Below are 13,976 nucleotides of genomic sequence, written 5' to 3'. Positions count from 1 at the left end.
CCCCCCCCCCCACCCCAAAAGAGAAAGAAAGAGAGAGATACAGGGGGAGGGGATACAGACACAGTGATACTGATGGTGAAATGATGAAACTGTGTCAGATGAAGACTGACAGGGAGGAATGGCTTCTAGGGAGAGCGCTTGGTGCATACTGCCTGATGTAATCCACCAGGGATATGATGGATACCATCAGGTGTTAATAGAGGTATCTCATGCATCAGATGAAGGCCTTGCAGCAAGCGTTGCAGGTTTGTCTATTGCTGGCATACAGAATGTGACAGGGATGCATATTGTACGTGCCAACGTCAAAACCATTTTCTGGTAATGTGCTGTGTAGAAGCACCCCATGAATATGGTGGGGTTTTTTTTGGGGGGGGGGGGTTGTAAGCATAGCTGTATGTACATGTACTAGGCGCTTGGTTTCTTCACACACACAAATTGTAGCATTTATCAAGTTTAAAGGAGTTCCTTTATAAATATAAGTTCACTAGTTGTTTTTCTAATATCATGGAGCTATAAAACACATGTACAGATAGGGGTCATTTGAATGAAGATCATATGGGTCCAAAACGTTGACATTTTGTGTGACCCTGTTACACCTGACCTGTGTAATTACATTTGTCCCACAAGTATCATTAAAATTAACTTCAAACTGTTATTTATTTGTTTGGTAGGTGCTTTGCTTTACATAATCAATTTTGGAGATAAAAGGCATTAAGAATGTTTCCTTGATTTACAAAATCTTGTACACGTATCGGATGAAGCAGGGACAAGAAGAGAATTGGACCCCAAATTTATGGAAAGACCCGTATCTACAAAAACACAATTACGGTAATGTATTAAACACTTCGTGCCTGGATTATAATTGCCGAAAATTTCGATTTTCACAAAAGGCAAAATTTTCCAGCCGAACCCCACAATCACTGATTCACAAGAGTCATTTCAACAGTATATGTACGATATTTCTTGCCAAAGCCTCATACAGTGTACATGTTTTAATACTCCGGGGTGTGCACTGGAACATTAATTGTACAATAGGCCGTGCACAACAGCCATTCCAGATCAACACAAGGTCCACCTCCACAGACTTCATGGACATTGTGTGCGTGTTCAGACGTCACCCGGAGACGAGTTAGCCTGACGGAGACGTCTTAACCTGTCAGCCATGCCTGTTTATAAAAACAGCCAGTGCGTGTTATCGTCCTCCGACGCGAACTGGCAAAGAAGTAGCAGAATTTTACACAAGGTCTGACCTGGAGATTTCTGAATTTTACAGTTGTTATACTAGTAAACAGTTTGATGAAAACTTGTACTTAAAATGACATTCTCCATTTCACAAATGTCTGTTTGAAAATAATCCAATAATTTTTTTTTTAAAGAAACTCAATAAATACATCCATTCCCCTATTCAATATATCCACTGCAACATTAAGTCAGTACATGCTGCAGTCAGTCCTCTATGCTTGAGAGACATTTGGTAATTTGAGACCCTGGCTCCAATTACATACCCATCATATATAAACAGACTCATTTTGTCTAGGACTTTGTGATCAAACAAAAGCTGTTCCCATTATGCTCCATTAGCAGACATATCCAGACCAGCAAAAAAGCTGGCGAGGGTAAAACGAAATTGAATTATTGAGTGCCCTTCTCTAAACACAAAGAGAAGTACGTAGATAAATTCAGACAAGACTTCAAGTACATGTACCTAGATGCTGAAACATTGTTAAAAGCTTGAATTTTACAGAAGCCTAAAAAAAAATGGAATAATTTTTGGTGATACATTTGTGGGACAAAAACGTTCTTTTGAAGGGATAACAATTAAATTGTGCTGGGCACAGCTGCATCCAATTTTGGATTTCTAACCTTGACATTTAAAAATCGCACAAGCCACAGGCTAAATAGCAGAAACAACTGTTCATGTACATGTATAGTAAACAAACATGAGTTAACATGAACCCAGACAATGTAAACAACCTATAATACATTTCTTTTAAAAAACATCATCCAGGAGACAACTCATTGTCAAAAGCTGCATTTCTTGCAAGTTTTGCACATCAAATATGACCCTAGGGCACAAAGCTTGAAGAAAATGTCTTTATTGAGAAGTAGAGCATTACTGCCATAACAAACCTTCAATATCTTTTTCTTTTATTTTTAACAGACAAGCAAACAAACAAACAGACACCCCAACAACCCGCCACACACACACACAAAATTAGGGGAAAACAATCAAAGTAAAACCAAATAAAAAAATCTGTAAAGAAAAAATGACATCCAAAAATAACAGCAACTACGACAAGTTACTTTTGCTCTTCAACTTCTGTGCAGGACAAAATATCAATATTTATAGTGTGTTTAACTGACTTGCAAAACTTATATACACAAGGTGCGTGACATGGATATGACTCCAGTAAATGTCAGACATATTGATTATCATGCAATACATCCTAGGTTCTCGTGGGACGCCAAGCACCAAACCCATTTGCCACAATTACCGACAGCACTTGGACTCTGGTGAAGCATGTTGCGTGCAGTGTCCTAAGTACTTCTTCAAACTGGTTTAAATATATCCTACATTTTTTAGCTTTAGTGATAAAAAAAAAACAGAGAGAAGCAGGGAGCTGTCGGTGAGGTATCCCCGTGGGTTTAAGCATGTCTAATGGCTTCGTGCCCCGGCTTAAATGAGAATGCTGTAGCGTCAGAGCATGCATCAGCCCAACAAATCAGAAATCATCTTGGTTCAGTTTCTGGGATCATCTGTGATGTCTGCCTGTCATCTGAGCCTTCCCCGGAGATAATGTACTTGTTCCTTCTGCTGCGCTGTCTTTGCTGTTATCATTTTTTCTCCTCCCCGACAATCGATAGAAAAGGCATATTTAATGGAGAAAGAGGATGGATTTGGAAGGAAAAGCCTTTCCCGGAAATTTGATGCACTAATCTAAGGCCTGGAAGTAGGGCAGACAATGGTTGAAAAGAACTCACTCAGGTTTCAGATTACTAGATGTCAGCACCAGGCAACTAAAGAAGTTGAACTTTTTGCATATAAACAAAAATGGGGGAAAATCTAGGGTCCTGACTTCTATTTCTGTCCCTCTGCTTTGTGATTAGTATCCACTTTCCCACTTTAAAAAATGGTGTGGATATCATCAACCTTCTGAACAGAAACAGAATATCTTTGGGATTTTTTTTTGGGGGGGGGGGAGAGTTGGTTTGTAATGTTACAGCCCCTCTGGGGCATTTTTTTAGACATTCAAAGCCTGACGGAATATATGACATGAGAGGTTGGTTAGTGATCCATTAAGAGGCTGCTAAACATTACAGCCCCTGCACAATTGCTGTCACATCTATCTTGTGGTTCAGTATTCCTGACAAGGTATCACATCCTGGGAAAAAATGTATTCTGGATGCTTTCATCTCCGTCATTAGCAGCTGTCTCAACAAGCGCATGTTTACACTGCGACTCCGCAACAAATTTGTACATCATTTTGCTCTAGAGCCAAAAAAATGCTTGACATGTACATGTAAATGTTTGATGATGTTAGCTGTGCAGTACACATTTCTTATTCACGATTTTGACTAGTAAAATGTACATACAGGTACCTGGCGCGGATGACATAAAGCCTGAAATAATTGTGTTCATGAGTGCTCAGGGTTTTCATGGATAGGAATCAGGGTATTTTGACAAACATTTGTTAAACAAGTCCACGTTTTTGCAAAAAGACTTGTTTAAAAAGTCAAGTCCGAGTCCTTTTGCAAATATGTGACCTGTCATCACAAAATGAGCTGAAAATTAAAGTCAGACTTTATAAGAATTAAGTTTGTTATATATCTGGATTCTGTCGCACAAGAGCTTTCCAATGGTATACAACATTAAGGGGTACTGAGACCAATTCTTGTGAAAATGGCATTTATAAATCTTGCAGTTGTGTTACAGTGAATGCACAGTTAATTAATAAAAACAGGATGAAATAGGTTTTAAAATGTTTGAAAGAAAAAAAAAAGCTGGAGAAAGGTAAAAGTCACTGCAAGTCTATCTAAAGTGATTCTGTATAAGTAAAGTGACAAACTTATGAAATGAACTTTGTAAGTGGCATTTCTTTACAATTGTTCAATCCCTTGTTACTTGTGACCTGATGAGTGATTTGATTTGTGATTGGCTTGTGATTGGCCTGTGATTGACTCGTGACTTGGTTTGTGATTGGCCTGTGATTGACTTGCGCAATTGATCTGTGATTGACTTGTGACCTGGCTTACGATTGACTTGTGGCAGGCTTGATTACAATTCTGCCAATGCTGCCAATTAAACAAACTATTTTTAGGGGGGAGCGGAGGGGGAGGGGGAGGGGGAGGGGGAGGGGAGGGGTTAAGGGGGGGGGGGAAACCCACCTTGGTAATTTCTCTCTTGTGGCCCACCCATCTCTGCATCAGTCGTCCCTCCATCCAACGATACAGCACCATACTCTATATCAACAATAACAAAACAGAATTATAAGATGGAATTTTTGCGCCGGGGTGATATAAATCAAATTAGGTTTTGCCCTTCACCGACAAAACAGAAGAAAAGTTTCTCTTCACGCTAGTAATCTTCTCAAAACAAATTCCATAATTCACCACTAGACGCAAGAACCAAACCAGGCAACCAGCACACACAAACGTGTTCACCGTCGATCGCGGACGTCCTATTGTCCCTCTTTGTTTGTACTTTAACTTTTTAGGAAGACGCCCATAGGTTTTGTAAACGACCCCAATCACGGACGTATGCTGGGAACCGTGGAAGATATTGTTCTCTTTTGTTCTCTGGTATTTTTCGTCCACAGTTTGAAAAGATGAACACGTACACATGTACACTATGTACTTAAACTGCAAAAAACTGAAGGAAAATTATAAAAGCCCTTTGTGAGAAAAAAAGTAGCCAGGTTCTCCCTTCTTGAGTTCTGTAAAATCCTGCCAAACATCCTGGTGGATTCTGACACATCTCGGAGGATAAAGTATCAAATTCATTTCTAAACTGATCCAAAAAATTATATTGTGATCATTTGCCTTTCATAACAATATCAGCTACATGATTGAACTCATACATGTACATGTACATTATTTGAGAGCATAGAGCTTGAAAGTGTTGTCTACCTAGACGCCATAGATGCGGCGTATCTACTGCCACAGACAAAAACACTCCTTCCACACGACTCAGGTTCCAATTGATGTGCTTCAGGGCATGCTGCTGTAAAGCTCATTCTCTGCACAATTTAGTGAATGAAAAACTAGCAATTCTGAACAAATCGAAGCAATACTGACTACATACAAGCTGATACAACTATACCTAGGTCACATCACCATGTTCAATTTTGATATTCAGCTCAGTTCTGTGCATCACTAAACTAATTCAACATCATCAAATAAATTCCACATGATGTCAAATATCCAATAAACTCCACATGTTGTGTCACTTGTCCCACTCCCACAGCTACAATATTGACTGCATCAGCCTAAAAGTGAAGTAAAATCACATTTCTTGCCAACTCTAGTAAAGACTGTGCATTAATTGTACAATTTATGTCCTCGACCAGAAATGCTAATATGATACTTGGAAGAATTTAATGAAAGGTATACTCTTCCACAGACTATGCTTAGTACTATACGAGTGAAACATAATACGTAATCATCCAATTTCCAGATTAGTGGAGTGATAAATTGCAAGCGATCCAGTCGTTTCCAGAAATTCAATCGCCGCTTCAATATTAAAGTTAAAAAAAAGTCAGTTTAATTTCATGGTGACTGCCTCTGTAGGTGACCATTTCTTATTATCGATTCGGCCCCGAGCTTTACTTGGAAGAAATTTGATCAATCTTGAGCCTTTGCTCCAAGCAACCTCATGCAGCGCAAGTCATAAACCTCCCCTGATAGGATTCAAACTGATAGCCGTCTAAGCCAAAGAATTGCCATCAATAAAAATATTTTTGTAATTGAAAACAATAAAAGTATTAGTACAAAAAAGTACAATTACAATTTCCCGACATACTTTATTTGAATTCTTTAATTGTACCACCTTACATCATTTAAGATCCAATTATCTGATTTTACGTTATGATTTGGTGTATTCAGGGCTTGTTGTTGTAATTCTTTAAGTATGTTGGAATAACCGACATGCAGCGATGAACATGTAGTCGAGTTCATCAAAAGACTCCCTGCAAGTGGGTCTGTCCAAACTAACGGTTACAAAAGTGTGACATTTAGAGGGAACCATGGACAGGAGTCGATACATGAAGTAATATGTTCAGTTTTCTGTCTTTCTTCATCCAATATCTTAGTAAGAACATTGCCCACCAACAAGTTTGATAAATTTCTCAGGTTTCCAGAAATTACAGAGGATTATCTTCAAGATTTAACGTTCACAACATGGACAGACATTTCATTTTTAAGTGGTGGGAAGCTGTAAATAAAATACATGAATTATCCCAAATTTGTTCCTAAGGTAAAGCTATCAATTGAGAGATTGCCACTGGCCAATCTCAGGTTAAACCTCTAGGTATTTTAACTACAGGGTGGGCACATCTTCAAGACTTCATGTTCTTAACAGGTACAGAAATTTTTTCACAAATTTCTGTACATGTTATGAACATGTATCAAGTCACATCCTAATTTTGTTAATACTTAACAGGTTGCTTTGATGTTGAATGATACCAATTCTTCATTGAATATGGAACATGGGATGGGTTTATTATAACAAGAACATAGAGTAATGATTCAAGAGTGTCCGTCTATGTTATGAACATTTATCCTTTATTTCATCTTAAAGATGGCCGAGTAATTTCCTAAATATCCAGTGAATCAGCCTAATTATTTATCATTGCAATCACGGATAATACAAGAATGTTTAAAAAACAAAAATTAGCACAAAAAACAAAAAAACAAAAAAAAAAGCTGCTTTGAAATCCCCCTCCCATGTCTCACCCATAAAGTTATAAGTTGTAACCTTTAGTGTGGACAGACCCACGTCCATTACAAGTCCTCCAGTCCCAATCCAACTCACAAGCTATTCCAATGGCCTCTGGCAGCTTAGGCGTTCCTTTGTTATTGTTCATCCACTGTTACTAGTGATTGACTTGAGATGGACTTATGCTGGGCTTGACTACATCCCTGGCATGTATACAGCAACGTGTTGGATTTTGAGGGACCCACATTTAATTTGTTAAACAATTCACAAAATATCATTGCACATTATTTAAGTGTTTAGCCAACACATTACAGATTCCTGCTTCTGTATACATGTACCGTAGCTTTGCACGTAGAAAGATATATGGAACATTCATATCAACTTAGCCATGTACAGTATTAACATGATTAAAAGCATGCGCACGTACAAAAACTTTTAACGAGAAAATCCTTGTGCATAGTGAAGATAGGACTGGTACCAAATACCCTTTGAAATTATTCCACCTGAAATGGTATCATTCAGGAAAAAATAACAATTATTTACTTGAGGTGGTTTAAAAAAATGTTTCCACGAGCAGACTTATTTTTGTGCGTAAGAATGGAATCCCGGTACAAATCTCAAAAAAATGAGCATACGTTTTCTCTCTTATCTCAAATGTATAGCATCAAAACAATAACTTATGTGAACAACAGTTGAATTTTTTTTTTTACATTGGAACATTTCATCATTTCAACATACCGGCATCATACTCCCTTATGAACAATGGCTGTTGGTATGGACTTTTTTTACTGCAGTATTAAAATTCCTATCATTCAACCTCTTAATTAAGTGATAAATTATCACAAATCTCTTTAAAAAACGTTGACAGTGGTTCCCCATTGTCAACCACACTGTGTTGGGGCTGATGTCTAATGCCACCTTCAACAAACTTCAAGAGCTTGAAAATTGACTTTAAACAGAGCCAGCACCGTTGTCCGATTCATGGAGCGTCCAGCTTTCCTGCAATAAAAAATGTGATGAATCCCGGGAGCTTGGATGTCATGAAACCAATCCTCAGCTAGCTACATGTACTGTGTACCGTTAAAAGCTTCTTGCTGTAATTTATGAACTAAAGCCCATGAAGTGAGGCAGGCACTGCATTCACATGCACATACACAGACGTGTACACAAATAAATCAAATTCCATAACATTGATCTGATTTCGGTGGGGTTTTTGTTTTGAAAGATTGGAGAAGTTGTTATTGATCAGTAGATCCTAGTTGTAGTACAACTCAGTAGAATAGATACTTTTCTATTTTAGACTAATTGGGACATGCTATCTATCACTTCTATTGTGAAGGACCCCTTAAAGGCGAAAGCATAGCACTAGCTATTGTTCAGATAATCCGTCACGGGGCAGTTGCTTTGTACAGTAGCATGCACAATGGTTTCTCCATTGATGGGGGCCTCGTGAGTGTATCGTGAGTGTATCGTGAGTGTATCGTGATCGCGCGCCTGGATGTCTATACTCAAAATATGAACAGTATTTTGTACACATTCCTGGAACCAGCTCAGATTTTAAGGCATTGAGTTTAGTGAGAGAGTTGACGTGTAAGAAAAATAGCACAGACACGATTAGATATCTGCTTTCTCATTTGAACCAAGGGCTTCTTTCCCCAAAAAGTATTTGAACTTGCAGTGGTGTTTCTTGCAAGTTTGCTGACAACCTGCCATGCACACAAAGCAACTTCCAAACGAAAGATAATGTTTTGAAGAGTTCAAAGCAAACCAACATTTTCCACACATTTTTCAACTGACAGCAGAGGGGCCCAGAATACAGAGGTACGGTTGACTCTCGTTAATACAAGCTCAGCCGGACCTAGCCAAAAGGTTTGTTATATCAGAATTGTGTATTAAGAGAAGCGTTGGTCCCATTCATTGTGCGCATAAAATGCACAGTTGGGACCAAGGCTTCATGTTTGCTATATAACCAAAATTTGTATTAACAGAGTTTGTATTAATGAGAGTCGACTGTAGACTAGTAACTGGGCCCCAGATGTTCAATTGGTAGTGATGGCAAATCACATTTTGTTCTTTTCTTCAACTTACTTGATCAGCACTGCCTGTAATGTATGACACATCGCCAGCAATAGTCACACTGGTCACAGCGTCAGTGTGGACTGGAGTGTAACGTTTCACGTCCGCTATTTCCATAGAATTGACAGCGGTGTAGTCTCTGTAATAAACAACAAAAACAAACAATTTTTAGCCTGTCAAAATGTATACTTTTCTGACAAATTTTCAATCCCATATTCACTGTTTTTGAAAACAAGATAATATCCCCCTCTTTAGGAAATGGTCAGACCCACCTTATCACCCACACGGTAACGACTCCCGAGTTGCATTGGGACGACGAAAAGATGGCGACCACATGTTATAAAAGGCGATTGTTGTCGAGTCCTACATGTAGTTACTCGGATTAATACATTGTGCACCGACTTGCACAATGTATACGTTTAAAAACAAACACAACATCCTATGAGATAGAGGACATCATAAACTTTTAAATAAGGGGCATCAATATGAATTGATACATGACATGTACTTCATTTTCAAATTTGTTTGACATATATATATTGCTAGGCCTACTAGTACTTTTTTCCAGAACTGTACGGGTTTTACAAACCTTAAGTTGCTGTCGCAGCAAATTGTTAATTACAATGCGGCTTTTTTCGACGGCATTTAGAGAAAGAAAAAGCTTGTTGAAAGCCGCGCTGTAGTTGGTCAAGAGAATTAAAGCGCCCTCGATCGACAGCCAACGATGACAGACGGCCAGGTGGAGACTCCTGTGATCGTGGTAAGCAAAATTCTCGTCAATTTCACCCTTTCGTATGACATTTCAGGGATGTGAACCCACCCTATACACGTAGGTACCTAGCCATGTCAAGATAATACAATTGAAATACTGGCGCAAAAAAAATGGTAACAGGAGAGTAAGGAGTTCCAGGGGAAAAAAATAATAATTGTGTAGTTTAGGACACATCTAATGCTTACAAGTTCCGTTCATAATTCAAAACCCTTTCCTCTTTCCACAAAATGAAGCTAGCTGATATTCAACATGGCATCTTAGCAAAGTATTTAGATGATTCCAAACACATAAAGTGACTTCCCCTGCTTGTACATCACCAAATGTTTAGGTATTTAAGGGAATATACAACATTTGCAAACATCAAAAAACAAAACTACCAAATTATTATGAAATACCTTACTGGACTGTTAGTGAAAGACAGTCTAAAGCATCCTGTGAAATCTGGCACGCAGTGACGGGTGTGCTCTCATTTTCAAGAAAAGTTGTAATTTTGTATCAATTTTCAACGCTGGTCGGCCGACCAGCATTTGAAAAAACTGCTTTTGTTCCAAATACTGCCCCCACTTAACCATATTTAGTTAGTTCACATTTTGTTTGCAATCGATTACAGGTTCCCTGACCTTACAATTCCCCGGCATCTATAAATTGCTTTGTTTCATCTTAAAAATGGTAAGGGAACCGGACTACAGGAACACGATTGATTTTCTTGGGTTTTCCAGCATGTACAAACACAAAACTTCAAAAAAGTCAGTGTAACAATATTTGCTATAACATACTACCCTCCCTCCCAAATCCATTCATTTCTGAAAATAACAGCAAAAGCAAATGTTGTATATTCCTTTTAAGTCCCAAAACATAGAAGAGGCATACACCTCATTGCACTGATTTTATCTAAAGCCAATTAACAAGAAATAGATATTGGCCATTCGGCCTAGGGAAAAAAATGCATATTGCATGTATTTTTGGATACTTCAAACAATATAATTAGTTCTTATTCCAACAGAAATAAATTCTAAAGCAACAAATAACTCGGTGCCGAGATCAGCATCTCGGCAAAACAGATCGTCAAAAAAAAAACATCATGATATAAGGCGCATATCGTTTTTCATGCTCTGTAATTCTGATTACGCCTTCCGTTGAAGAGATCATCGTGTTCTGAAGTAACATTTTGCAAAAAACCATTTGGACAGCAAAGGGTTTTTACTTATTTTAGGAGTCTTGTGCGTCCAAACATTTGTGCGAATGAAACTGCCATCTCCTTTCGATTGCATGGAAAATTACACAGAATACATATTCGGTTACCACATCCCCCATGGCCTTGTGTGCATTTTATCTGCCAGGTTTATCCTGAATAAAAAAAATTGTTGAATCTTGTTGTGCATCACAATATTTTGGATGCAGTGGCTATCGTTACGGCAGCCGTAACGCATTTCCCATTTTCTATCGTTACGGTAGACTGCAACTTTTATAAAAACATGAGAAGAAAATATAAAATTAGAAGGAAAAAAGTGAATTTGAACGTTATGAAATTCGGACTTTATTTCCCTTTTAAAAAAAATCCTCCAAAGCCTCAGGTTAGAAAGGGAGAAAAATTCGAGTGCAAAACTGAGATGCGATTGCGAACCCGCAACTTCGCGGTGCAAAGTCCTACCCTTTATCGACTGAGCTGTCGCACTGCTCGCTAAAACGTGGGGAAACAAATAATTATATACCTGCGTGCGTATCAAAAAAGTATCGTAGAGGGCGCTAAACAACGGCCGCCGTAACGATAGCCACCTCATATTTTGGAATACCGAACTCACTTATTAATTATACTTTAATTTGACTGTTATTTAATACCTTTTTTAATGTAGGCCTACTCGTAACGTGTCAAAGAGGGCGCTGTACAATCGTTTACTGAATTATGAAAAATATTGTTTACTGAAACTGAAAGAAAGCCGACTAAATTATCTAGCCGACTAAATACACTTTTATATAAGGCATGAGTGCACTATAGGCCTTGCTTACCCGAATCCATGGCCGTATATACGCGATCTTGAAGACCCTCTGTCCTTCATCTTGCTCTGTTTCTTGCCCATGATCGTGATGATTCGACTGAGTATATGAGGCTGAGCCTAGGCTGAAGCCTTCCCTGGCTCTGTGACTACTCGGCCAACAACAACTACAGCACACTGTCACGAGTTGACGAGTACGAGTATGTACGACTTGTTGTAGGCTAGTACGATTCCATTATATGAGAGACAGCTCAGAAATAAGAAACAAATAATTAATACAACTTGGAGACAGCCACCTTATCAGCTGCTTGACAGCTACAACTTTGTTGGCGTGCCAGGAATTTTATGCGACAGCTCCAAATGAACCGTCCACGCGATGCATAGACCGGAGAAACTAAGAAACTAGCGCGCTTGGCGAGCTAGTCGAGAGCATCAGTCAGGCACCCGTTGCTTTGTTGGTAATTTCGGTCAGTAACGAGCGCAAGGAAACCATGGTGCCAGACCAACTTTTTCCGGCAAAGTGTTTGCAACTCGAGCGCCCTCTCTCGGCAAGAGTGCGGGGATCGTGGCAAGAACACACCTTTTTCATGCGCATCTTCAACCTTGTAAAATGCAAGTTTTTAAAATCAAAACAATCTGGCAACACGAATGGGGGAGGGGGCATTTATCGGTTTTTAATTTCATTACTTAAAATTCCAATTGTCTTCTTCTTTTTTAATTAAGAAAAAGTCAGAGTAATTACAATGTAATTGGATTGTTTGTGCACAGCCCCGGTGTAACGAAGGAGGGGGGCTGGGGGGGGGGGGGGGGGACATCCCCACACAGCCCCTGTCGAGGTCTTTATTCGCGGTACCCCCCCCCCCCCTCCCACAGGCAAAAATGAAATTTTTATTGTTTAAATGCATTGAGTTCTCCCTCCAGAAATTGGCCCCCTAACTTAGTTCCCCCTGCATAAAACGGAATGGCATACTTCCACTACCCTGAAACTCAAACCACATATTATACCAATGCATGGAGAATCTTTGTAGAAGAAAAATGAAGCCAAAATCGCCCGATTCGATCCAGTAATTTTTGTTCTAGAGCCTATTTTGTGAAGCAAGGTGGGGGTCATTTTGGTCCCGATGAATTACCAAACCGCGGCCGGGAATTTGACTTACATTGTAATTTATAGAGGGATTGTTATGTAATAATGGCACCCACATGAAAGAAGTATGCTTCACAAAATTCTGCAGCAGAAACTACATGACCGAATCGGGATATTTTGGTATCATAATTCTAAAAGTATTCTCCATCAATTGGCACAGGGGGTTTGAGTCTCAAGGTAGTGGAAGTGTGCCGTTCCGTGTTTGTTTTGGGGGGACCACCCTATATAGACCCCACTCTAAATATGTTGGGTAATGAATGTATCACTGCATCTTTTCATGCCCAGTGAAGTTCAACTCACAAACACTCAGGTCAGAATCCATCAAAAAAGGACAAGAAAAAAAAGAGCTGCATGATGATGCTCTGTAAAATATGTGTACACTGTTTTAACGATGTCGTACTATGCTGTCATAGTTTACCACAGCGGGCAGTAGTTTGTTTGGCATTACGCACACGCCTAGGGCTAGGGGTGCAGCCAGTAAATAGGCCGAAATTGCTTACACCGGCTAAATCACGATTATTTTGCAGGCCCACAAATTCTCCGGTATAAGAGCATTTTGTGGGCACTGAACTTGAGGGTTTGTAACAACAACAAAAAAGGTTGGAAGCCATGAACAGGACTGCAAACTCGTGAATTTCTGTGAAATTCGGATGAAATTGGGCCTTATAATTGCTCTATGTTGCAATGGAGCGCAGGTATCATTTTTCAAAATGGCGATGTGCTACAGGACTACTTTTTACGATTGGATGAAATTTTCCCCCAAAAGTCATTGGTTAATCCCCCCCCCCAACAAAAAAATGAGCAGAAAATGAACGATGATGACATAAGCTTTAACTTGATGTGTGTCTCAAACACATTGGAGAGTTGCGAGTATTTTTCCTGAATTTCGGAACTGGGTGGCACGTACGGCAATCTTTAGCAGTTTACCGGTCCGTGCAACCATAACAACAGGTCATAATCACCAGAGACAGGACATTGCCCTCTCTCCCATACGTCACCGATTCCCGGTCCAGGGCTCCAGGCATGCTTCAACAGCAAATGCGAACTTTTCTTTGA

At 39.3% G+C, this 13,976-nt stretch overlaps 1 protein-coding gene across 1 annotated transcript in view; it reads right to left on the bottom strand.

The window, feature by feature from the left end:
• LOC119720586 (WD repeat-containing protein 31-like) overlaps positions 1-12,194 on the bottom strand; it is a 31,022-nt gene extending 18,828 nt beyond the window's left edge. The window contains exons 1-3 of the mRNA XM_038190318.1: positions 11,790-12,194; positions 9,023-9,149; positions 4,387-4,461 (exon numbers count right to left, since the gene is read on the bottom strand). Coding sequence (XP_038046246.1) covers positions 4,387-4,461; positions 9,023-9,149; positions 11,790-11,860 — 273 coding nt within the window. The 5' untranslated portion in view covers positions 11,861-12,194. The remainder of the gene's footprint in view (positions 1-4,386; positions 4,462-9,022; positions 9,150-11,789) is intronic.
• Between the last annotated feature and the right edge of the window lie 1,782 nt (positions 12,195-13,976).

The sequence above is a fragment of the Patiria miniata genome, unplaced genomic scaffold, assembly GCF_015706575.1.
Source record: "Patiria miniata isolate m_02_andy unplaced genomic scaffold, ASM1570657v1 HiC_scaffold_9, whole genome shotgun sequence".
In the NCBI taxonomy this organism is placed as follows: Eukaryota; Metazoa; Echinodermata; class Asteroidea; order Valvatida; family Asterinidae; genus Patiria; species Patiria miniata.
This window is presented reverse-complemented; position numbering and strand designations above follow the sequence as displayed.